Source organism: Salvelinus namaycush, chromosome 16, assembly GCF_016432855.1.
Source record: "Salvelinus namaycush isolate Seneca chromosome 16, SaNama_1.0, whole genome shotgun sequence".
NCBI classification, from domain to species: Eukaryota; Metazoa; Chordata; class Actinopteri; order Salmoniformes; family Salmonidae; genus Salvelinus; species Salvelinus namaycush.
This window is the reverse complement of record NC_052322.1, coordinates 21,324,682-21,352,360: the sequence shown is the minus strand read 5'-3', so window position 1 is coordinate 21,352,360 and position 27,679 is coordinate 21,324,682. Positions and strand designations below refer to the sequence as shown.

At 41.4% G+C, this 27,679-nt stretch overlaps 1 protein-coding gene across 1 annotated transcript; it reads right to left on the bottom strand.

The window, feature by feature from the left end:
• LOC120061562 (chemokine-like protein TAFA-1) lies at positions 1-27,096 on the bottom strand. Its single transcript, XM_039011472.1, has 4 exons — positions 26,961-27,096; positions 3,359-3,499; positions 607-731; positions 1-132 (listed from the first exon to the last, which is right to left on the bottom strand). Exons 1-4 carry the CDS (start codon positions 27,094-27,096, stop codon positions 1-3), a joined length of 534 nt encoding a protein of 177 aa, XP_038867400.1.
• Between the last annotated feature and the right edge of the window lie 583 nt (positions 27,097-27,679).

The window sequence follows — 27,679 nt, the reverse complement described above, 5'->3', positions numbered from 1 at the left end:
TCAATAAGGTCCCCCATTGGTATCCTTGAACTTCATCACTCCCAGTACCCTTGAGCAGCAGTTTCTTTGAGAATTCACACATTTCAATCCAGGAAAGCAAACTGAATGTCTTTGTTGGGTCCTTGGATTGATCTGAAACAAACAAAAGGGAGAGCACTAAGATATTGTGATATATTGCAGTGCAGCTATAATGTTAATCTTGTTTATTAGAGGGTTTATGATAAGATGGTATACAGTAACAGCTCCATGGAACATGCAAAGCTGACCTCTGCAGTTGGTCCGTCTAAAGTTAGAGGTATTCTTCGCTTGCAGGTTGTTGGGTGTTCTAAAAAAAAAAAGGAGACATTAGTAAAACAAATCAAAGTGTATTTGTCACATGCGCCGAATACAACAGGTGTAGACCTTACAGTGAAATGCTTACTTACAAGCCCTAACCAGTAAAAAATGGGTATTAGGTAGTATAGCCCATATACTTGAGTCAATACCTTGTGCCTTTGTCTTTAAATGTAAAGTCTGTATTGTTCTATTGGTGCAAATTCCTCATGACTATAACTCTCCCTCCTCCAGTATGTCTCTGTTTCAAATGGTAATGTGAGGCTATCTTACCCGGGTGGTTTTGATCTTGTTCCCAGCATAACACATCCAGCCTGAGTTGTCAGGCAGCGTCTTGCACTCCTCTCCCTCCAGACAGGGCTCCATCTCGCACCACCACTTCCCTATCACTATGGATGCTGCAGGCAACAAATGGATAAGGTGACCTGAGTATGTCTTACCCAGTGGAACGGCTATATGTGATAGCAGTGTATGACTTGGAGATGGATTGGTGACTAGAGGGTCTGTTGCTTTGTTCATCACATGACAGACACACACATCTAAATTGTGGGAATCTGTCTGACAAATAAAAAAGTAACTGTCAACTCTCCCTTGTCTTAGAACTGTAATGTCCCTACCTGAGTATGGTGTAATAATCGATCAAAATCAAAATCTGAATCCTTGTACCAGTACTTACAAAACAAAATATGCACTGAAACAACCCTATGTGAATTATTGAAAGAATTTTATATCATTGCATTTCTTACATGCGTTTTAAATCAAAGAGAAAGACAGATGTCTAGACATGTGTAGGAGGAGGCATAGCTGTGACTCTAATGCAGGCCATATTCTTGCTCTGGGAAAAGAAAATTGCCTTAAATACAGGTTAAATATCCAGCACATCTCAGAAGAAAATACCCTGTCAGTCCTGACAGACAGAAGAGACCTCAAATTCCCTCACTCTGTCTACTCTGCTCAGTAATTATGGCAACATCATCTAATGGTTAGAATCTAAAGAAGCATACAGGCAGGTGAGAAGTAATGCTCGCTGTACAGCACAGGAAGAATATATAGGGAGGGATATAGGCTACTATTGGCTTCTGTTGGATCTTTACTAGAGATGGTAAAATTGTGCCTCATCAGTCAAAAACCCAATACATACAATTCATAAAGCATCACTGCAATTCCGTAGTACAAAATTAGGTAGTTGTGTTGTATGTGGCCAGTAAGTTCAGAAAATATTTGGTTTGAGTGTTTCAAATCAAATCAAATGTTATGGACTGTATAACACTGTATTTACAAATATAGAGTGGGTAGTGACTTGGTCACACAATGGAATCAATAGTATATAATTGAACAACAGCGTTGTGTGTGTGTGTGTTTGTGTGTGTGTGTGTGTGTGTGTGTGTGTGTGTGTGTGTGTGTGTGTGTGTGTGTGTGTGTGTGTGTGTGTGTGTGTGTGTGTGTGTGTGTGTGTGTGTGTGTGTGTGTGTGTGTGTTCTAAATGTGTGCGGGTAATTGTGTGTGTGTGTTTTATGGGTGTTTGTGTGTGTGTGTAAGTTTGTGTGTGAGGGTTGGATGTTTGAGTAGTCAGTGCAAATAACCTCTAAGGTGTATATAGTCTCTAAGGTCCAGGTCTGTGTAGGGAGACAGCTAGAGTTAACTGTTCAGTAGTCTGATGGCCTGGTGGTACTAGCTGTCTCGGAGCCTAGCTGTCCGAGACCTCATGCTCTGATACAGCTTGCCAGATGGTAACTGAGGGAACAGTCCGTGGCTTGGGTGACTGGAGTCCTTGACGATCTTTCGGGCCTTTCTCAGACACCGCCTGGTGTAAATGTTCTGCTCCCAGTGATATATTGGGCTGTCCGCACCACCCTCTGTAGAGCCTTCCGGTTGAGGGCGGTGCAGTTGCCGTACCAGACGGTGACGCAGCCGGTCAAGATGCTCTCGATTGTGCAGCTGTTTTTGCCTACCCTCACCACCTGGGGTCTGCCTGTCAGGAAGTCTTGGATCCAGTTGCAGAGGGAGGTATTCATACATGCTGAACTTTGTGTCGAGCTTGGAGGGGACTATGGTGTTGAACGCTGAGCTGTAGTCGAGGAACAGTATTCTCACATAGGTGTTCCTCTTGTCCATGTGGGACATGGCAGTGTGTAGAGCAATGGTGATTGCGTCATCCTTGGATCTGTTGGGGAAGTATGCTAATTGGAGTGGGTCCAGGGTGTCAGGTAAGGTGGAGCTGGTGTGGTCCTTGATCAGCCTCTCAAAGCATTTCATGATGACAGAAGTGAGCGCTACAGGCCAATAGTCATTAGGCAGGTTACTTTAGTTTGCTTTGGTACAGAGACAATGGTGGACATCTTGAAGCATGTGGGGATCACAGACTGGGACAGGGAGAGGTTGAATATGTCCATGAACACTGCAGCCAGCTGGTCTAACAGTGTTATTTTCTGTCCTAGTCTAAGTGGTTTTCCAGTCATACATATTCATCACCTATGAGGACCTCACTTGGACCTGTTCCTAATGGTAAACAGGGTTACCAAGGTTTGTTGCCAGGAGGCGGGTCGAACCAAGGTTATAGTGCATCTATTAATCAATGACAACAACTCCTTGGGCATCCTATCTTAGACTTGACACTATTTAAAACAAAATGCATAATAAATAAAGAACCATCGCAGCTTCTCTAGGTCTAGGAAATGTATGCCATTGATGAATTGTATATGTTCTTCGATACGTTCTCTCAGGTTTATACTTCTACAGTCATCTAATCAGACAAAAGGGATAGGGCATGGGGCTCTCTATTTCTACTGGCCACCTGCTGTGATATTCCAGATCTATTCCAGATCTATTGGGAAAGGCTGAAGCATCATACACACTCCAAATGATATATTGTACTTTTATGCAACCCTGGAGAAAAATATTTTAAAGAACTGTTGAATATGGGTTCTATTAGCAGCACCTGTGTGAGTCCAATCAGTGATAGTGCCAACACTTCTCTTGCGCCTGCAATACCAATGGGGATTGTGATGGTAGTGGTGGTACTCACCGTCAACACAGGAGGGTCTGTTCCTGGTAGTCCCTGCCACCTTCCCTGGTAGACAGGAACACTTGACTGTCTGGGACCGCTCTTCAATCTTGTTCTTATTACAGCATCTGTGAGCAGCAATCACCTCACATGTTCCTCCCTCTAAGAAAAAAGAACAACAAACAAGCAAAAACTATTCAGAATAACTCCTGAGCTTAGTCCAGGGTTTCTTAAACTATCCCTGTATCCCAAAGTGGGCCCTGGGCATGTGAGAGGTAGGTCGCAAGTTACGAGGATACATCTATAATCACATACTATTTCTTTTCAATTGGGGTCATTGTAGGAGGATTTGGGTCACGGAAGAGCGGTCAATTTCTCATTTGGTTCTGAAGCTGAAAGATCCCCTGGCTTACTTGATAGCGAAGTCAGCACAATTAACAATGATTTATGTAGCTGTATTTGTAGGATTGTTGGTGGTCTGTTAAATATCTTCACCACCTGTGTATGTTTTAGGTTTTGACACAATATCAACATACAGTAGATGGAATATCTTTATGCAAGACATTACAAGTTTATTACATGTGACAACTATTAATATGTCAAGCAGATTTATCATAAACAAGACTAATGGCTGTTGTGCTTTGACTGAGTGAGGCCCCTGGTGTGTGTGTGACGGAATGATGATGATAATGGAGAGCCAGTAGATAAAGACATATCTATAAGCAGGATGAGAATGTCTGCAGGGGCCATCCCTCCCCCTCAGTCTGAATAATGGCCCTTCATGTAATTATCAGGAGGTTGGTTATCTTTGCCTACAGGACACCTGCCCGCCGTCCCTCTTTATCAGCCTTGCTGGCTTACTCTGCCTACAGGACAGACATCTCCCTATCAGGATGCCCCACCTGCTGTCCTCAGTGGTCTACCCCTACACCTAACATCGTCATCACAACAAGTAGGACCCATCCAACAATTAGGCCTGTCTGTTGACCAGAAACAAGGAAGGTTTATTGTGAATCAGGTGGGAGAAATGTAAAGTTTCCCATTTGGAGGAGTTTGTAGAGAGAAAGTATATTCCTTTGTGTTTTCAAAATGAGACAAGTATGAACATTTTCCCACTTGGAGAAGTTTGTTGAGAAATGTATATGTCATTATGTTTTAAAAATGTTTTATGACTAGAGAATGTAATTGCAGAGCAGCAGTGGATATCACCTGCTGATGAAAGTAATACAATGGAACATATAGCCCATGAGTCTGGGTTGAATAACACTCGTGCTATAATCTTACCTTGTGCAATATCCAAAGATTAGTCAAATATAGCCAACGGACTTTTCACCAACTAGATAGAAATTTTGATTTGTCTTCAAAGATATGAGATTTCAAGTAAAACCCATATTCAGAGTCAAAACCCAGATTAACATTTAAAAGAGCTTAAATTCAGGTTGGAGATGAGTCGGTGTCAGTTTCATGCTATAATTCAGACATCATGGTAAAGCCTGATAAGATTATCTAACACCACCTCTCCTGACCCCTGGATGAAAGGAGACCACACACTACTCTCCTACCGACTCACTTGCTCAGTCATTCCACCACCTTATCTCATTAGCAAAATAATTCAGTTCACATTTTCAATAAGACATGCAAAGAATGTTTAAGAGGCTTCCAAATGTTACCATTATAAAAGTAAGGGTATTAGGATTTGTGATATTCTTCACCCACCCACTGTCTTTATGCATCATAGCATTGTGTTTTTCAGAGTGTGCATTGTACATACCGTCTGTCAGATATCTGAAATGTCTAGATCGACTGAGAAGTGACTGCAAATAATAGCAGCAAAGCCGGGAAGTGACGTTAGAGACAGCCTAGAGGTTTAATTGGTGGAAATAATTGTAATACAGTAATTGAACAATGGTCATTTAAGTTTAATTGAGGGTGAGGAAAGAAATTACAAACTTTGTCTTCCCAATTCTCAGAGGGGTTTTTGTGACTCAAGGCGAGTGGTTGAGAAAAAGTCAACAACCTTTGGCAGAAGTTGAGGTGAGACAAAGTGTATCTCTGAGCATGGTCGGTGTACTGTATAACAACAGGGCATGTTTGCACAATGTTAATCCTGATATAGCAGTGGAAGCAATAGGGCATCAGTTAAAACAACAAGAGCCCACAGGGGTTTGTTCTCTTTAATGCATCTTCTTAATTGCATAAGACAAGACCCAGATTCATCCTTTGATCTATTTAAAACCACACTACTCAACAGAATCCACTTTGTTCATTGCTTGTTGAGAGGAGCAGCAGAGAGAACACAAGTTTGAGTCTGGTTATACTCTATAATTGGAAATCATTACCGCTGAAGAATATATTAAAATCAAATAAAAATGCAAATAGACTTGGTTATTTCCAGCTGGGCAGGTGTATTCGGTGGCTTCAAACAAAAGTAATGTAAAACTGATGAGCGTTCTTTAAGCTCAGTCGGCGTGCAGTCAGTTTGTGACTGCCACACACTGCATGCCCCAAGACCACATCTCTGCATCATGAATATATCAGGGGAGATGGAGAAAAGCTGCCTATGGATAATAATAATGGCTGGAGATGAATACTGCCTCATCAGGTGATGGATGCTGGCGCCATGCCAGGATATAATCGTTTTCTGTATTTCCATTCCCCTCCTCCATTATCAATGACTGAGAACAAAGTCAATATGACAAATGGTGTCAGAACTAGTGTGTGCATGCATGTGTTTATGTAGCTATAGGTCTAATAGAAGCTGTGATATTCTATGGAAGGTTGAGTTTGTGTGTTTTCCGAAAAGCAGAAAAATATCAGTTTAATATCTCCCATCTCTCCCTGAGAAGCACATTATGTGAAGCATGTCACGAGCCAGTTCCTGATCTCTTAGCTTATTGATTCTACTGCTGTTGTGTTGACTGACAGTCGTTCCAGGGGGTTGGTGGTAAAGGCAGGCAGGAACAGGAGGAGCTTTTCTAGTATGGAACTGTTTTAGTTGCCATGTTTCTGCTAGTGCCCTCCTCCTGGCTGCAGGACTTTGAACATTGGATTTGTCAGCAACACAGGTGCCAACACACAACCTGCCACCCAATAGATCTGGGCCGCTTTTTTATTTTCTTTCGAGGCATTGACCCTTCTCACTGCATTTCGAGGAAAGATAAGGTACAGTCCTGACATTTGACAATGTACTTTCTGTGGCACTCAGGGGAGATGGATGTAACATTTCAAACCAGTGTAAAAGGGGTTTGGGAGCCCCGGTTCATGGGGGCTGCAGAGACAAACCTTTGTGTGAACACTAAATAATTTAAGAACCCATGATTTGGACAGGTCACACAACACCTGGTGTCTATGATAAATCACTTTCTGAGGACTAACAGAGGAGTACATCAGTCCACAAAACAATCAAACACATGCTGAAACCCAGTGAAACCCAGCGGAAATGAAGAATTATGATTTATTACCCCTAATGTAGAAGTTCATACTGTAGTGCCAATGCATGCATGACAATGACTCACAACATTGAGATTCCACAATTGCGTGGCTTTGAGATTCTCTGTGTCTAATGGAGGTGAACAGGGGCAATATGGGTCCAATAATTGACTATTCACCAGTAATGAAGCTGCTATTTCTCAAAGGCAAATGGTCGCTACATCTCATGAGAAATGTTACTAATACTATATGCCATAAGCATGCCATGACTTGCTGTCTACTATAATTAACACAGAGAGTATGTGTGTGTGTGTCACTGGCGTAATGCAGTTTCAGTGGACCCCTACAAGGTCGGAGATGCCCCCCCCCCCCCCCCCCCCATAAAAAATTAATAATCTAATGTGTCAGCCAGACAGCCCCTCACAAAGTATAGAATACCGATAGCTGTCCATAGTGCTTAAATTGCGATATGTTTCTGTGGCTGATTTCTTATCAAATCGATGATAGGCTTTCTGTGGTGCTAGGGCATATCCAGCTTTGCTTTAACTAAGGGGCTCCTGAGTGGTGCAGCGGTCTAAGGCACTGCATCTCAATGCAAGATGCAGTCCCTGGTTCAAATGCAGGCTGTGTCACATCCGGCCATGATTGGGAATCCCATAGGGCGGCGCACAATTGGGCCAGCGTCGTCCAGGTTTGTCCGGGGTAGGCTGTCATTGTAAATAAGAATTTGTTCTTAACTGACTTGCCTAGTTAAATTTAAAAAATCTATTTACATTTTATTTTATTTTATTGTTAGTCCTATTTGGTCATCATTTTGTCATGTTAAGCCTAACATTTCACAAAGCTATACACGGTGTTGCAATGCTGTCATTTTTAGATTGCTGGCTGGTGGCAATAATGTAATTACTTGTTCAGTAATTAAAGTTGGAAATTTAAACATGGCAGATTGTAAAATATATTTTTGATGCAACAGCATACTAATGAGTTACCAATATATTTTTGTTGAATATACAACTGTCCTATATAGGCTACCTGAACCTGCATGACATGAGCTGTCCTCACTCTCTCTCCCAGCTTGGATAGAAAGTTGTTGTGCATAAAACCAGTCTATTAATTCCAAATAACACAGTATGCCCACCCTATAAACACTAGCTTATTAGAGATTGTTTCATTATGCATTGTAGTCTACTATCTACAGTGCTTTCAGAAAGTATTCATACCCCTTGACTTATCCCACATTTTGTTGTGTTACAGCCTGAATTCAAAATGGATTAAACAATTTTTAGAAATTAAGTACAGAATTATCTCATTTACACAAATATTCACACCCCTGAGTCGATACTTTGAAGAAGCACATTTGGCATCAATTACAGCTGTGAGTCTTTGTAAGTCCATAAGAGCTTTCCACACCAGGATTGTGCAACATTTGCCCATGATTATTTTCATAATTCTTCAAGCTCTGTCAAATTGGTTGTTGATCATTGCTAGGCAAACATTTTCAGGTTTTCTCATAGATTTTCAAGCCACTGTCTTCTTGGTAAGCAACTCCAGTGTATATTTGGCATTTTAGGTTATTGTCCTGCTGAAAGGTGAATTCATCTCCCAGTGTCTGGTGGAATGCAGACTGAACCAAGTTTTCCTCCAAAAATGTGCCTGTGCTTTGCTCCATTTCTTTTTTATCCTGAAAATCTCCACAGTCCTTAACGATTACAAGCATACCCATAACATGATGCAGCCACCACTATGCTTGAAAGTATGTAATGTGTTGTATTTGCCCCAAACATAACACTTTGTATTCAGGACAAAAAGTGAATTACTTTGCCACATTTTGTGCATTATTACTTTAGTGTCTTGCAAACAGGATGCATGTTTTGGAATATCTTATTCTGTACAGGCTTCCTTCTTTTCTCTCTGTCAATTAGGTTAGTATTGTGGAGTAACTACAATGCTGTTGATCCATCCTCAGTTTTCTCCTATCACAGCCATTAAACTCTGTAACTGTTTTAAAGTCCCCATTGGCCTCGTGGGTGAAATCCCTGAGCGGTTTGCTTCCTCTTCGGCAACATAGTTTGGAAGGATGCCTGTATCTTTGTAGTGACTGGGTGTATTGATACACCGTCTAAAGTGTAATTAATAACTTCAGTCACCTTTTTTTACCCATCTACCAATAGGTGCCCTTCTTTGCCAAACATTAGAAAATCTCCCTAGTCTTAGTGGTTGAATCTGTGTTTGAAATTCACTGCTCAACTGAGGGACCTTACAGATATGTGTATGTGTATAGTACAGAGATGAGGCATTCAAAAATCAGGTTAAACACTTTTATTTGCATACACTATGTATTTGCTGAGTGATCCCATGCAACTATTGTTGTAAAGCAAATATTTACTTCTGAACTTATTTAGGCTTGCCATAACAAATGGGTTGAATACTTATTGACTCAAGACATTTCAGCTTACATTTTTTTTATTAATTTGTAAAATAAAACATAATTCCACTTTAACATTAATAGGTTATTGTGTGTAGGCCAGTGACACAAAAAAAACTCAATTTAATCCTTTTTAAATTCAGGTAACACAACACAGTGTGGAAAAAGTCAAGGCTTGGGAATACTTTCTGAAGAAACTTATTTATCTGCTATTTATTAACTGTTTAAAATGAAAATTACACATCAAATACACGTTGGCTTGAGGATAAATTCAGCAACTATTTATTGTTGAACTCAGTGGGTTTTGTCAGGCTAATGGCCTACACAAATGGGCTGCAATATTCAAGGTAAATTAAATTAAATCAAATTAAATCTAACTTGAGGGACTCCCCAAGGCTTCTGAAGTCCTTTTGTGTGTTTTTTTTTACCATGGTATGTGGGTCCAGGTTGCGTGCCCGACTGTTTTCTATACTGAGTATAGCCAACACAGATAGTCTTTCCTGAGACATTGTGCATTGTGTCCATTGCACTGCACACAATTTAAACTTAGTCTTGAATGATGAATGCCAAGATATACCAGAGATAAGGGACTGCTTATATTGCAACCACACAACTCAAATGCCTGTTCACCAGCAAAGCTTTTTTTGTTCAAACCCTCAAGAACTGTTGTCAGCTAAAGATGATCATCTGTTTGCATCTGGCAATTTATTGGCTGTCCAGTATCCAGACGACCTGTACCCAGAGCTTTCTATACAGTTCATCTCTTTCCGTATTTTTTTTTTCTTCCGTTTTGAGGCCTGCAACTAAGGAGAATGAGAGGCTCAATTAAAGATGTTGCAGACCTGCTGTATTTGAAGCACCACTCCCTACTGCCCAGTTTCCCTGATGTTGCTATGGCAATCAAGCTGTTTTTACCATCACTGTAACTGTAGTTTCTACCAAAATATCGTTCTCTAAACTAAAACTCCTAAAGAACTACATTAAAACTTCTTATGGCTGAGATCCCGCTAACGGGATCGATATGACAACAGCCAGTGAAAGTGCAGGGCGCCAAATTCAAACAACAGAAATCTCATAATTAAAATTCCTCAAACATACAAGTATTTTACACCATTTTAAAGATACACCTCTTGTTAATCCCAACACAGTGTCTGATTTCAAATAGGCTTTACGGCGAAAGCACCACAAACGATTATGTTAGGTGAGTGCCTATTCACAGAAAAACACAGCCATTTTTACAGCCAAAGAGAGGAGTCACAAAAAGCAGAAATAGAGATAAATGAATCACTAACCTTTGATGATCTTCATCAGACGACACTCATAGGACTTCATGTTACACATTACATGTATGTTTTGTTCGATAAAGTTCATATTTATATCAAAAAATCTCAGTTTACATTGGCGCGTTATGTTCAGTAGTTCCAAAAACATCCGGGGATTTTGCAGAGAGCCACATCAATTTACAGAAATACTCATCATAAATGTTGATGAAAATACAAGTGTTATACATGGAACTTTAGATAAACTTCTCCTTAATGCAACCGCTGTGTCAGATTTCAAAAAAGCTTTACCGAAAAAGCAAACCATGCTATAATCTGAGTACGGCGCTCAGAGACCAAAACAAGCCAAACAGATATCCGCCATGTTGTGTAGTCAACAGAAGTCAGAAATAGCATTATAAATATTCACTTACCTTTGATGACCTTCATCAGAATGCACTCCCAGGAATCCCAGTTCCACAATAAATGTTTGATTTGTTCGATAAAGTTAATCATTTATGTCCAAATACCTCCTTTTGTTAGCACGTTTGGTAAACAAGTCCAAACTCACGACGCGCGTGCAAGTCCAGCGGAAAGTACGGACGAAAAGTCCAAAAAGTTATATTACAGGTCGTAGAAACATGTCAAACGAAGTATAGAATCAATCTTAAAGATGTTTTTAACATAAATCTTCAATAATGTTCCAACCGGTGAATTCCTTTGTCTGTACAAATGCAATGGAACAGAGCTCGCTCTCACGTGAACGAGCGTGTCCAGCTCGTGGCTCTCTGCCAGACCTCTGACTCATTCCCCTCTCATTCGCCCCCACTTCACAGTAGAAGCATCAAACAAGGTTCTAAAGACTGTTTACATCTAGTGGAAGCCTTAGGAAGTGCAATATGACTAATATCCCACTGTATCTCCAATAGGGAATGAGTTGAAAAACTACAAACCTCAGATTTCCCACTTCCTGGTTGGATTTTATCTCAGGTTTTTGCCTGCCATATGAGTTCTGTTATCCTCACAGACATCATTCAAACACTAATAATACTAATAATACTAATAATATGCATATCTTAGCTTCTGGGACTGAGTAGCAGGCAGTTTACTCTGGGCACCTCTGGGCACCTTATTCATCCAAGCTACTCAATACTGCCCCCAGCCATAAGAAGTTAAAAGCAGTAGGCTCTCGGTCTGATATAAACTTTTGAACACCTGAGTCATCTCCACTCATTGCACTGGCACCGTCGTAGTCTTGACAACGGCATTTGTTCCTCGATATCCCCTTATACTTTCAATCGGTAAAAAAAAAACACACATGCATGAGACACACATGCATGAGCATACACGCACCAACACACAGACGCATGCACGCATGGATACGCTCAGGTGACATGGCTCTCTCCTACGCTCTCTCACGCATCTACGCACACACACACACATTCAGGCATAGACATTGGTGTGTGATCTGCTAATCTAGGACAACTCCTTCAGAACAATGCCATGTTTGGCTGCCTTCAGAGATGTTTCTAAAAGTTACATCATGTAATTATTGCCTTTATTACATAATTTGAGGAGGAAATAAGAATTATTGGTATTGATGATGTCATAACAAAGTAAAGTAACTGCTCTCAGTAAATATTACACTTAAATTGTAGCAAATACTACATTTGCAACCTAGGTCCCTCTTTTGTGTGCTCAAATGTTATACATATAACAACTAACTTAAATGAAACAGCAGGACAGATCTCCAAGAGTCCTGGCAAACCACAGGCCATGCTTGGAAGGAAGCAGCATGCCTGTCACCATTAAATAGAAGATTTGCTCAAGGTGACCCGTAATAGGCAGCTCTTATGGTTCATTCTCTGTAGAGGTCCATGCCAGCAGGCTACCACAGCCCTGTTACTGAGGTAATGAGACAACCAGATTAGAGAATGTCAAATTAATGCAGATGGAAGACAGCGAGAGCCACAAAACACAAGCCTGCATGGTGTCAAATTTAAGGACTATGTTTCTCCCTCCAGTAAAGTCCCTGCAGTGCTGCTGTTATTCTGGTCTCAAATGCTTGGGGAAAACAAAGAGACATGGAGACAATATTGCATGATAAATTCTATGATAAATATGCCGCTCATGAGAAATTTGTTTGTGCAAAAAAAGAACAACGTAAGATAACATGATATGTTTGCCAATTATAACTTTGTCTTTTGAAATTCAATAGACAAAATTAAATCTAGATGAATCGTGTGAGTCATGGCACAAGAAAAACCCTGAGTAACTGAATGTTATGAACAGCTCAATGTTAGATCAATGTTTCCTTAGAGCAAATAACATGGCTTTGAAAAGCATTGAGAAGTCTCAGTAAGTGCGTGTTCGTGCGTGCGTACGCATGTTTACCTACCCTCCCAGAGCAGAAAGAATGATCCTCCCCTCTCCCCCTCTGGATTGGATTTAGCAAAGTCCTTTTTCACAGCATGCACAATTTACACATGGCTGAAGAAAAATATAAATTGCTACTCTGAAAAAGTAGGGCCCATGACAAATATAAGCAAGGAAATGTATGAAATAAATGGCTGGCAGCACTGTCACTTTAACACAGGAGGGTGAAAGATATGTCCTATGCAACAGGCCACCTAGAATGGGCAATACTTTATTGAAATGCAAACTGAGAGGAGGGAGCTGCTGCTGCTGTTTTAAGATGCATGAAAACAGCATGGAAGAGAGGAACCAGAGAGTGAGGGACCAGAGAGAGAAAGAGAATGTTTTTTTCCCTCCCATTTGCATCTGAGCCTCAAAGCCTGTCTCCACAGCTGTCATACAGGGAGGCAGAGGCTGTTGTAAAACTGGTATTGATCAAGGGTATGAAATCATATTCCCAGTCTCCCTTATGTGAAAAACTGCCCATGGTGATTATGTTTTGCTGTGGATATACTGTATATGTGTGCTGTCGGTCGTGACAACAAACTACAGTAGCAATCATTCAATGAAAGAACATGCCACTTTAGACTTGCATTATCTGGTGAATGGTGACATTGGTAAAATAGGACAAGAAACATGGAACATGAGCCCCTAGTTTCCTTACTCCATTGTTAAATGTCAAAGCTTTGTCTGCCTGTCTATCTATCTGGCCCTAGCTCTCTCTGCCTGCTACGTTTCCAGGTATTTAATATCTATAGATAGCCTTCCCTGATGACAGACTTTGAGTCTGCATGGAGAAAGAAAGAATGAAAAAAAGAAAGAATGAAAGTTAAGAAAGAAAGGAGGTAAGTGATTGGCGAGCGCTATTCAAAGAGTTTTCAGTGGACAGCTGCTTAGCTTGGATCTGTAGCGACGTCGTTTCCTCTTAGGGCTGGATGGACGGACACTGCGGTCTGGTGCTGGGTACTAATGTGTCTGGCTGCCCTGTTACTGCACTCTGCTGCAACATGTGCTCTGTGTGATAATGCACTGTATAATAGAATGCTTAAATAACCTGTCATACAATAAGACATGTACTCTCCTGGGTTGGGTAGTAATGATTACGTAAGTTTCGGAGGGTGACAGTGATGGTAAAAGGAGTTGAAGGAAATGGTGAATGATTAATTCAATATGCTGGTGTTGTGCAGAGATGTCTTAGGTAACAAGCATTTTCAGTTATCATAATCGTGCTTTAGGAATTACAGCCTACTGTTTCATGTTTTATCTAACTTCTAGCCTACTCTCCGGTCCTGCTGCCACCAGTGGACTGTTTAGTTCACATTAATGAAGGGACAGTATACCAATCATCATTTCTATACAATGAAGTACCATTAGGTACTTTCTTATCACAAGTGTCCCAATGTGAGAGAATAGGATGCTGCTCCAATTGATGCTCTCTAGCCTAACTCCATCCCTCATCCTATGATAGGGTTCTCGTTATTGCAACAGAGCAGTCATTTCTATCTATCACCCCTCTACCCCGGCATCGGCATGCTTAACATCAGCTCTGAACCTGCTGTAATTGGATGGGTGGTTGAAATATGCAAAGTGATTTGTGGCACACCAAGGAGGTATAAGAGGCATAAGAAGCTTAAATCTGCAATAGAGCCTGATACTCACAGTATTAATTACCTTCCTTATTTATCATACCAAGCCTCATCCTTGGACCTAATTAGGAATTCAAGATGCTATTTTTCTAGTTAATGAGGTTTAAGTCATGATAATGAATTGCATATCCCTGTCGAGCATTTGAAATAACTAAGAATGGAGGGTAAAGACTTAGTCAGGGATTATCCTGCAGATATACTGTAGGTGTACTGGACATAGAGTTTCCTTTATTGACAAGGGTCAGCGTTGAACCAGAGTGTGGACATGATGAACTGTGTTGAGGTCATGAACCGGGGTGTGGACATGAAGCTAGGGTTAGGGTTAGCGTTATGGCTAGGGTTATAGTTGAGGATAGGGTTAGGTTTGAACCAAGATGTGGACATGAAGCTAGGGTTAGGGTTAGGGTTATGGCTAGGGTTATAGTTGAGGATAGTGTTAGGTTTGAACCAAGATGTGGACATGAAGCTAGGGTTAGAGTTAGAGCTAAATGGTCACAAACACATATTTTTGCAAGAGATTAGGACAAGAAAAAAACTGCTGAAATGAAATGATTGAAATGATTGAGTTATTTTCTGGTGGTTACAGTTCAGCCCAGACACAGCATCAGATCCAGGGGGGGAGTCTGTCTTGATGATACCTAAGGGTCCTGATCTTGTCTCACTGAGATGTACAGCAGACTCACAACACTGATAGTTTAATACTGATTAGAGTTGACGCCGGCATCATGATAAATTAATGTTACTCAGAAAAAAATGTCAGACATCAAAATCCCATCAACTGGTAGGGTGGTGTGAAAGGTATTACCATTAATACTGCTTTGTAGTTTATCATATATTCTAAGAAAATGGTGTATGTGTCAATTATTCATACAGAATATCATGCATCCTTTCGTGCCCAATTACATCATTCACTGTGTGGTGAATTTGGATGTGGTCATGTGGATGTGGTGGCTAATGGTGGTCCGCGGACGTACCGCAGGTGGATAATAACAGTTGGGAGTATGAATGGTATTAAGCAATTTTACAATTTTATCTTTTCACAATTCAAATTGTTTCAAATAATAATAGGCCATTCATTTGTTACCTTCACTGCTCTACTCTGGCCTTCTACCTGCTGCTGACTGCTCAAGCCATGAATGGTATTTTGTTTTTTTATTAGGATCCCCATTAGCACCATCTACTCTTCCTGGGTTCCACATAAAACATGAAACATGATATAATACAGAACATTAATACACAAGAACAGCTCAAGGACAGAACTACTCACATTTAAAATGTCACATAGTCTACATTTCAGTACATACACACTAAATATCTAGGTCAAATAGGAGAGAGGCGTTGTATTGTGAGCTATTGCCTTATCTGTTTTTTGAAACCAGGTTTGCTGTTCACTTGAGCAATATGAGATGGAAGGGAGTTCCATGCAATCATGGCTCTATACAGTATAATATTGTACGTTTTCTTGAATTTGTTCTAGATGTGGGGACTGTGAAAAGATCCCTGGTAGCATGTCTGGTGTGGTAAGTGTGTGTGTGTGTGTGTGTGTGTGTGTGTGTGTGTCAGAGCTGTGTGGAAGTTGACTATGCAAACACTATGGCATGATCATCCATCTATTGAACTATTTGTTGCATGTCTTTTTTTATTTTTCACTAAAATTGTATTTATCTCGCTTAAAGCGCTTTGAGATTGTATTGAGAAGCGCTGTAAAAGTTGAATAAATGATTCGTTTTATCATTAAAATTAACTAAATGTGACCACCAATATATTTTATTTTCAGAAAATGCAGTGGCATTGCGAATGGTGGTCCTCAAGATCTTTTGACAGTGATTTGGTGGTCCCCGGATCTGAAAAGGTTGGGAACCACTGACATAGGCATGATATGTTCAGTGAAAGGATTATCGCTTTACTCTATTTCAAAATCAGATCTTATCTAGGGTTAGGATAAATAGTATTCTTCTAGCCTCCTTCCTCCTCATGCTGTTGTTGTGGAGAATGGTGAAACGTGAATAGAGGATGATCACATTGAATGTGGAGGCTGTTTGACACTGTGTTGATGGATTGCTGTTTTCATGTGACTCCAACATGCAAAACAAAACAATTCCCCTCCACTCTACACTTTATGTTTGTGTGTGTGCATGTGTGCGTTCTTGGAGATCCCCCTGCGCCAGCGGCCACTGAGCCTAGTGGGAGTGATGTAGCATGGTTATTAATGCACGGAGATCCTCATACAGAGAGTCTGAAGCTGCTAACAGCTGGCAGAGGCAGAGCAGAAAGAGTGCTGGGTAATTAATTAAGCTGTAGGCCACCGAAATTCATTTTTCACACACACATTGACCTCAAACCATAGCCCTTTGCGCAATGCTGCTGCATGTACATTTTCAATTAACATGTTGTATAAACAACTATCTACAAGCACTAAGCCCACATGGGTCTTGTGTATTGAATTATTCATGGTTTCCAAGAGAGAAAATTGTGAGGAAATCGAATTGTAAAATCCAATATCGCTCCTATACTGAACATAACAAGGGTATTGCATGTCCAAAGTGTCCTGTATCCATATATGATTACTTTTCACCTAGTTGAACCAAAGACACAAAATAACTGAGAATATGTGGCCCAAATCCAAAATCCAAAATTGGCACATCACTCGTTTTTTTTATCCTCCCCTGAAGGAGACCCCAAAGTCTGATGTGGCATGTGGCAAATGCTATGAGAATAGTTTATAGACTGGGCATTAGTCTAGAAAGGTTCCCTACATAGCATAATGGAGCTGTATAGAGTGTTGGTCCTCTGGGGTCACACTGTGGCATGGCGAATATTGTGCCAAAGTGGCCTTGGCAGGCTCCAGATGTAGCAGGGCCTGGAGCTCAGGCTGCATGCCACTTCCCATAAACACTGCAGGGAGGCTGGGATGAGACTGGTGAGAGCATGGCTTCCTGGCTCTGAGGAAGACCTGGGTTCAAATACTATTTGAAATAATTTCAAATATTGTATCTGTGCTTGATTAAGCTTGCCTGTTGCAATGGAACCAATACAAAAGTCTCAAAAGTGCAAACCCCTCCCACCTGGCACTCCAGGCAGACTAAAGCAAATGCTCAAAGTATATGAAAGATTTCAAATAGTATTTTAACCCAAGCCTTCTCAGCGGAGGTCTGAGGGTAGGATGAGGAAAATGTAAGTCAAATAACGCGCCAGGAGGATGCATTATATAAGGCTATTAAACTGTCACTCTTAAGAACTCGGCAGAGAAGGATGCAACCTTTGTTTGCGACAGCTGAAAATCCATTTTCCATGTTTGTTTCTGGCAAGGACGTAGCACTGTAGCCTGGTTGCCATCTCTGTTCAGCTATTACATTCCACTCCTTTCCTCTCCTGTCTTTGGCAAATGAGTAGTACTGTACTAGTACACTGGCTGTCCTTTGTTAGACAGCATGGGGGAAATGTCTGTGCTCCTTCTCTTTCTCTATCACTCTGTTTTACAGAGCGATAGACAATGAAAAACATGTAGCTTGCAAGCAACATTAAAATAGTGTAACCTACCTATAACCACTGCCTCTAACCTAAGTATTATACATTGACATGTGTGGATTCAGTTCTGATTTCTTTATCGGGAAAAAAATGTATGTAACGTTTTGGTGTCCGTCAGTTAAAGTATTTATTTGCACTGAGAATTAAAATGATACTGGGAGTCTTCGTACACAAACATGATGTTGATGTTGTATCTTCAGGGCTTTTAGGAAAGAACCATTCAGCAAAGTAGAGTTCAACACTGTCTGAGTTCAAGCCCTGCCAGCCGTAGTGTAGGTGAGAGCGAGTTGATGAGAGTGAGACCACCTCAGGCTTCTGTCTCCTTCCACCTCCTCTCTGTTGTCTCTCTCGACATCTCCATATGGAACTAAGCTTTAGGCCAACTACTCAACAGGATTCTTCCTATCTAAAGCACCAATCTTTCCTCCTCTTTGAAGAATGTACATAATTACAATACAATCACTCCAGATTAATTTAAGATGGCATGTGTTTCCCTCTACTGGATATAGATCACTGTTAAGTGCACACACACCACATGGGAAAATGGACTGTCTGACAGACAGCATTTTGCATTTAAAATAAATATAACTTTGTACCTGGGGGCACACCCTTTTCATACACGTATATACTGTATAACCATATAATTTATATACAACCATGTCACTATAGATTAATTGCATGTGTTTGTTTTGAGCATATGGTTCAGTTTGTAAAGTAAGTTCAAAACATGGGACAAAGCTTATGCATGAGTTAACTATGAGTTAGTAGAGATAAAGTGTGATTGAAAAATGAAATAAAACGTAGCAAATGTGGCAAGAGTGTTTACTTCTGAGTACTGTAGTGCATTTCCTGTGGTCCCTGTTGGGTGTGGATGGTTGCATGCCAACTAATGCCCGTTATGCATGCATGACAACCCCTCTGCAGTGGCGTGTATTCATGGTTTCCAAGGGAAGTCAAATTGACCAAGAAAAAAAGAAAAAACTGAAAACAATTGTGTCTTTCGTCTCTCTGTGTTTCAGTTTGTAAGAGGCTGAATGTATCTCACCGGAGAAAGCATCCGAGCGAGTGAAACAGCGCCCCTCTGTCTCTTTATGAGTAGCCCATCTATCTGATAAGAGTGAGATATTGTTGCTGTCTGTAGCATTGAATGCAAGGAAAGCCAGTGAGCATTTGGCCTCCCTTGATTAAAAAACAATACAATAATAGCCAATTAGTGTTGCTCTAAACTGAGCAAGCTCAACTGTGAATGGTTCTGGCGCACCAAAAAAAAGTGTCATGGGAAACAAGTTTGGATTTGGCTAAACACCGATCACATCACCTCAAAAGCCAAATATAAATAACAGAAAAAACATGAATTGTTGCATCTCATTGTGTTGTTGTCCTCTGGTGGCTAGCTAGCTAAAATTGTCCCTTTCCTAAATTAGCCATAGATGGAGATAGGGATTTGGACTTGTGGTTTTACTTAATTTTCCATACTGGCCAATGATTATAACAGCGATTCTGATCCAACCATTAATTCATACATTGTGCCTCTGGTCTGAGAGGATGGAAGTTCAATATATGCAGTAGCTGGATGTAGTAGGCTAATGTTAACTAGCTAGCATATCGTTGCCCATGAAAGGATGTTAAGCTAGTGAGCAAGCATTTTACTGAGCCAGCCTAGGACAACAGAAAACTAAAAGTGTGTACTGTATTACAGTCATAGACCGTTTCTTCAACAAGAAAGAGAGGAGGATTGCATTGGCGTTTCTCTACAAGTAGGGTGAGTCAACTTGTTTTTTCTACTTACACACACACACACACACACACACACACACACACACACACACACACACACACACACACACACACACACACACACACACACACACACGGTAATCAGTACCATGGACAGCCACATGATATTTAGCTTACATTGATTGGAATATATTGTTTTTGGAATCTTTTAGTTGTCACTGTATTAGAGGGATTTGATGATGTTGAAATGTTGATGTTAAAATAGTGCTGGAATAGTGGAGGCAGAAAATGCCTGAAACATTAACTTGATTGACCATGCTGTAGGTCATGTAACTGTTTGTTACATGCAATATGCTTTGTTGACTTCACCGGACAGATGTTGCTTTCCGGTTTTGTGATGAAACAAATGTGTGGTTGGATTTATTCTGCCACTGTGTTTTCTTATTGTCTTGGACGTAGGCCTATATACACTATATATACAAAAGTATGTGAACACCCCTTCAAATTAGTGGATACAGCTATTTCAGCTACAACCGTTGCTGACAGGTGTATAACATTGAGCACACAGCCATGCAATCTTCATAGAAAAACATTGTCAGTAGAATGGCCTTTCTGAAGAGCTCAGTGACTTTCAACGTGGCACCGTCATAGGTTGCCACCTTTCCAACAAGTCAGTTCGTCAAATTTCTGCCCTGCTAGAGCTGCCCCGGTCAACTGTAAGTGCTGTTATTGTGAAGTGGAAACGTCTAGGAGCAACAACGGCTCAGCCGCGAAGTGCCGAAGCGTGTAGCGTGTAAAAATCATCTGTCCTCGGTTGCAATACTCACTACCGAGTTCCAAACTGCCAATGGAAGAAACGTCAGCATAAGAACTGTTCGTCGAGAGCTTCATGAAATGGGTTTCCATGGCTGAGCAGCCGCACACAAGACTAAGATCCCCATGCGCAATGCCAAGCGTTGGCTAGAGTGGTGTAAAGCTCGCAGCCATTGGACTCTGGAGGAGTGGAAATGAGTTCTCTGGAGTGATGAATCACACTTCACCATCTGGCAGTCAGACGGACGAATCGAGTTTGGCGGATGCCAAGAGAACGTCACCTGCCCCAATGCATAGTGACAACTGTAAAGTTTGGTGGAGGAGGAATAATCTGTCTGGGGCTGTTTTTCATGATTCGGGCTAGGCCACTTAGTTCAGTGGTGGAAAAAGATAAAGGTAAAGATACCGTAATAGAAAATGACTTAAGTAAAAGTGATAGTCACCCAGTAAAATATTACTTGAGTAAAAGTCTAAAAGTATTTGGTTTAAAATATACTCAAGTATCAAAAGTAAACATTATTTCAAATTCCTTATATAAAGCAAACCAGATGGCACCATTTTCTTGTTTTTTACTTATTTACAGATAGCTTGGGGCATGCTCCAACACTCAGACATAATTTACAAATGAAGATTGTGTTTAGTGAGTCCGCCAGATCAGAGGCAGTAGGAATGTTCTCTTGATAAATGTGTGAATTAGACAATGTTCCTGTCCTGCTAAGCATAAAAAATGTAACGAGGACTTTTGGGTGTATGAGAAAATGTATGGAGTAATAAGTATATAATTTTCTTTAGGAATGGAGTGAAGTAAAAGTAAAAAACATTGCAATTATCACAACACAGGTTGTAATTTGGCTTTTCTACCCAGCCTGGCTTCCCCAATGATTTTATCCATGCACCACTATTGACAATCTGTTCCTCTTTTGTGCGCTGTTGTTCACGCTCCTTGCACCGGATAAATACGGCACCTTGTGATTCATATGACCCTTAGCTCGGCAAGCCACACTGTCCGTCTGCACCAAAGGTAAAACAGCCTACAGCACGTCTGAGATTGGAGCTCCGGCTGATGCTACATCCTATAAGTACAGCTGCAGGGTGGAGAGGAGTACACTACCTCCTCCTGATTCACTGGACATACATAATCATCTGTTCAGGAATCCTACTTCCAACAAGAGTTAGAGTGTGCTGGGCCTGGGCCTGGGAAGACTTCGGGCTCTATTCAATATGTAAAGCTGAAGTGTTACAGATTCCGCATTAGAAATGTACAGGTCATTTCCTATTCAGCCGACATGTGCAGCGTTTACCGTGAATTCAGCCTCCACTGAAGCAGGAACATTACCTTTAAAATCCAATCACACTGTAAAGCTGAACGTCCACGATGTGGATTGAATAGAGCCCTTAATGCTATCGGGAGGACTGTCAAGTACTACCCAATGAACTGTTGTTGGGTAACCTGTATCCTTGCAAAGCAGAAGTAATCACCAGTGTGATCATCTCAAGTACTGGGAGACTTGGGATGCTTTGTGCTGTTTTTGCAACACATTTCAAAATTGGCTCAAGGCAATTATACATATAGACCTACCTGTGTTCACGGCTTTCAAAGTGAATGTATATTGTTTGGGATTAGGTGTTGTTTATGTTTATATTGGACATCATGTGAGTTGCATTTATCCGTGATCAGCATGTAAAGAGTCACAACCTTCCATTGCACTATGCCTACCATTTATTATGATTAGAGGCCTGTTTACCCCTACAGCCCAACACTTTCCTTTGGCAAGGAAACAACTGATCTACAGCCACTTGTGATCTCAATTACCTGTGGTAACACCAGTCACTTTGAACTTATGGCATGTCACTGGCTTCAATGATTGGCCCAACGGTCTACAGCCAATGGCCTTCCTGCCACCAATTCATGACCTGTCAACCCCAATACTGCTACCAATCCAACAGCCACACAACACATAACACAGAACAAATGCCCTGATGTCACAGTCAATCCAGACATCCCATTCTGTTCTCATAACACCGGCATCCCGTTTATTCTGGAATGAGGATAAGGAAAACTATGGTATTCAGGATTGACAAGGCTTTAACACTTTCCCCTGATCCAGAAAAATAAGGATTGTATGCTTTGTACAATATCAACTAACCAGGATTCACGTTTGGTTGAATTTGTAATCTCTCTTAAATGCTTGTCTGAAATGTGTGTTTGTAGAGGGTATTGTGCCAACATCCCAAGTAATTCATTCTTCAGTGGGAGAATGTAATTATGGTCTGTACCATCACAAAGCTCATAGAACAGCAATAAGCACTGACGTCTCAGAGGAGATTTCATAAGGTCATTATTTGGTAGCTAGGCCTCTCAAGCTCAGCAAACATAGTCTCTTTATTATTGTTTAGACATTTTTGGGGGACAGACATGCAACTGAAACACTCAGCATTACAGTCCTATCCCAGTCTCATCTCATCTGTGTATCTGTTTATCTATGTACAAGGCCATCTCTTAAATGGCTTTTTGTGTCGTTTTAAATGGCTCTCGGTGTAGTTTTTACTCTCAAGGACTAGAGCTACTAATATGACATCCATGTTGTGTTATTCCTCCGTCATTGCTTTATGATTCAAGCAGCTAGACTAATTAGCTGCTTTCAGTGCCGGCACAATCAATCTTTTCAGGAAAGCTTATGAGCAGGGACATCTAAACAACAAAGACTCACGAGAGAGCAGTAACTCTAATCAGGCTCACAGCTTTCTCCAAATAAATCTCACTAAAGTAGATATTTGACATGGAAAAGAACAGAACCCAATGAGCATGTAGCCTACAGCATGTTGTGCTTTATTACATTGACCCAATACATTTTTTAAATGAACACTGAGCATTTACTTGAAGTATTCAAAAAAAAATGCTGTAGGAGGATGTATAAAACAATTGAAATGGTGCACAGTTTCTTCGGAACCAGTCTTGATTGCTGCTTCAGTAGGCATCAGGACATGAACATGGAATTTTATATTGTAGTACGAATAATTGTCCTGACATTGACAGCATGTTGAATACCAGCAGCAGCTAACACGCTTTAGCACTACTATGACATTACAAATTTAACAGCCACTGAGGAGCTGCACGCTCAATTACATTTATGTCATTTAGCAGACGCTCTTATGCAGAGCAATTAGGGTTAAGTGCCTTGCTCAAGGCACACCAAAATATGTTTCACTTAGTCAGCTTGGGGATTCAAACCAGCAACCTTTCAGTTACTGCCCCAATGCTCTTTAGCACTAGGCTACCTGCCACCCCAGTTAAAAGCACAGGCACAGTTCTCTGTGGAAAGCCTTGACAAGATTCACTATAGAGTGTGGGAATGCTTCTCTCTTTATAACATATGAACCATATGACCGGTAGTCCACTTCCCATTTAGCCCAATTTCATAGAGATTGTAATTGTAATCACCCAAACCAGAAGGAGGAAAATAGTTTGTTGGTAAATAAACTCACACCTCAGCATTGAAGTTACTGGGGGTAATAGTTCTGTCAGATCCTGCAAGCCATCGCTCGAAATGACTAAACACACAATCTAGCCAGGTGGGTTTGGACTTTTGCAGCAAAACATCTGTGCACAAAAGGCAAACGCAACACAGTGCAATGTGCATGCTAGCTAGCTAATGGGTGTTTAGTCCTAGCTTATTAGAAATGAATGCCTTCGTCAAATTAAGGCCCCACAGACACCACAAGCACCATAACCTTTTCTAAAGCGGTAAGAAAAATATTACAATCTTTCTCCATGACTATTTACAAAGAAGATACAAACACACACCATTCTACATATACTGAACAAAAATATAAAAGAAACATGAAGTGTTGGTGAAGTGTTGGTCCCATGTTTCATGAGCTGAAATAAACGATCCCAGAAATGTTCTATATGCACAAAAAACATATTTATCTCAAATTTGGTTCACAAATTTCAATTTGTCCAAAAATGATGCAGAAAAATGAATCCATGCTTTTGTTACTGCTAGGTTAGACTACTGCAATGCTCTACTTTCCGGCTACCCAAATAAAGCACTAAATAAACTTCAGTTAGTGCTAAATACGGCTGCTAGAATCCTGACTAGAACCAAAAAATTTGATCATATTACTCCAGTGCTAGCCTCCCGACACTGGCTTCCTATTAAGGCAAGGGCTGATTTCAAGGTTTTACTGCTAACCTACAAAGCATTACATGGGCTTGCTCCTACCTATCTTTCCGATTTGGTCCTGCCGTACATACCTACACGTACGCTACGGTCACAAGACGCAGGCCTCCTAATTGTCCCTAGAATTTCTAAGCAAACAGCTGGAGGCAGGGCTTTCTCCTATAGATCTCAATTTTTATGGAATGGTCTGCCTACCCATGTGAGAGACGCAGACTCGGTCTCAACTTTTAAGTCTTTACTGAAGACTCATCTCTTCAGTGTGTCATATTATTGAGTGTAGTCTGGCCCAGGAGTGTGAAGGTGAACGGAAAGGCTCTGGAGCAACGAACCGCCCTTGCTGTCTCTGCCTGGCCGGTTCCCCTCTCTCCACTGGGATTCTCTGCCTCTAACCCTATTACAGGGGCTGAGTCACTGGCTTACTGGTGCTCTTTCATGCCGTCCCTAGGAGGGGTGCGTCACTTGAGTGGGTTGAGTCACTGACGTGATCTTCCTGTCTGGGTTGGCGCCCCCCCTTGGGTTGTGCCGTGGCGGAGATCTTTGTGGGCTATACTCGGCCTTGTCTCAGGATGGTAAGTTGGTGGTTGAAGGTATCCCTCTAGTGGTGTGGGGGTTGTGCTTTGGCAAAGTGGGTGGGGTTATATCCTTCCTGTTTGGCCCTGTCCGGGGGTATCATCGGATGGGGCCACAGTGTCTCCTGACCCCTCCTGTCTCAGCCTCCAGTATTTATGCTGCAGTAGTTTATGTGTCGGGGGGCTAGGGTCAGTTTGTTATATCTGGAGTACTTCTCCTGTCTTATCCGGTGTCCTGTGTGAATTTAAGTATGCTCTCTCTTATTCTCTCTTTCTCTCTTTCTTTCTCTCTCTCGGAGGACCTGAGCCCTAGGACCATGCCTCAGGACTACCTGGCATGATGACTCCTTGCTGTCCCCAGTCCACCTGGCCGTGCTGCTGCTCCAGTTTCAACTGTTCTGCCTGCGGCTATGGAACCCTGACCTGTTCACCGGACGTGCTACCTGTCCCAGACCTGCTGTTTTCAACTCTCTAGAGACCGCAGGAGCGGTAGAGATACTCTTAATGATCGGCTATGAAAAGCCAACTGACATTTACTCCTGAGGTGCTGACTTGCTGCACCCTCGACAACTACTGTGATTATTATTATTTGACCATGCTGGTCATTTATGAACATTTGAACATCTTGGCCATGTTCTGTTATAATCTCCACCCGGCACAGCCAGAAGAGGACTGGCCACCCCTCATAGCCTGGTTCCTCTCTAGGTTTCTTCCTAGGTTTTGGCCTTTCTAGGGAGTTTTTCCTAGCCACCGTGCTTCTACACCTGCATTGCTTGCTGTTTGGGGTTTTAGGCTGGGTTTCTATACAGCACTTTGAGATATCAGCTGATGTAAGAAGGGCTATATAAATAAATTTGATTTGATTTGAATTGAATTGAATGATTTCTGTAAATCAGTAAAATCTTTGAAATGGTTACATGTTGCGTTTCTATTTTTGTTCAGTGTAGAATATAGTTATATTGCCCAAGCCCTCCTCCCTATCCCCTTTTCTCCCAGTTAAAGCTGAGATCTGTGATAGGTGAAACAGCGCCACTGGCAGCCCCATGCGCATTTATTATTGATTTTGTTTTGAGGAAATAAGCATCCAGCAGTGTGGTCAAAAACATTGCAGTACATACTCTGCTGTTCTATCGCGCGTGCTATGATGTCCTATGATGCTCTATGATGTCCTATGATGTCCTATGATGCCCTATGATGCCCTATGATGTCCTATGATGCCCTATGATGTCCTATGATGTCCTATGATGCCCTATGATGCCCTATGATGTCATATGATGCTCTATGATGTCCTATGATGCCCTATGATGCCCTATGATGTTATATGATGCCCTATGATGCCCTATGATGCCCTATGATGACCTATGATGTCCTATGATGTCCTATGATGTCCTATGATGTCCGAGGTAAAAATTAATTGTTTGTTGTTTGAAGTAACATCTTTGTTGTTGTAATATCTTAGCAAACACACGTGGAGTACCGCAAATATCCATGCAAAGGCTATATAAAGACAATAAACCTCATGAAATTTGACTCACAAGGTCAGACTTACATTCACACAGCTGAAAGGTGGAACAAAGCAGAAGTGGAAGAGGGTGTTGTCGTTGAGAAGCCAACTCACCAATCATGTGAATGGAGGTCCTTCCAGGCCGTGTCACATGGTGCTGCTGTAGCTGTATGGTCTCATAAAAGGTGGCCTGGCACAGCTGGATGGACCTCCCACTGACCCAGAGGACCAGGCACAGCAGCCAGGACATGACAGGACACATCTGCTATAGAAGGGGGAGAGCACAGTCAATGTCATAGGTCATCATGTCACACACACAGGAACACACACACGCAAGCACAAATGCATTTATGACCGCATGAAAGCACACACACACACACAGAAAAAGATGTCCTGGTACACTGACCCAGCTGAACTTCCACATAATCGCTATAACAAGCAGTGTATCATTAAGCGTGATTATCAACTGCTCATTTGTAATCTTTTTATTCCTGCCCTATCTCGTCCCTGAGCCACAGCGCAGCAGCAATTGTGGAATGGCCCCTGGGGACGTTTTCCATGCAGCTGAGTTTTCCTCTGACAGGCTGACTCCCTCTCTTCAATTCCTGACTCTCTCTCTCTCTCTCTCTCTCTCTTCTTGCCTGCCTTTAAACCAAAAATTGAAATAAAAAAAGACAACGTTTCTCTCCTGGCTCGCAGGCAGTTAGCTGCCAACTCTTTTCTATGGATGGCTTTTGGATATCACAAGGCTGTGACAGTGACAGAACTGTAATGGGAATCCAAAGCTGTTTATATAAGGGGGCTGTAAGACACATGCAGATCACAGGTTAAGG

Bases quoted from the DNA above. Each gene is read 5' to 3' on its own strand.
- LOC120061562 (XM_039011472.1), bottom strand. From the start codon at position 27,096: ATGTCCTGGCTGCTGTGCCTGGTCCTCTGGGTCAGTGGGAGGTCCATC. The intron at 732-3,358 runs GTGAGTACCACC...TGTTGCCTGCAG, and splicing joins CAGACCCTCCTGTGTTGACG to CATCCATAGTGATAGGGAAG. The intron at 133-606 runs GTAAGATAGCCT...TGTTTGTTTCAG, and splicing joins ACAAGATCAAAACCACCCGG to ATCAATCCAAGGACCCAACA.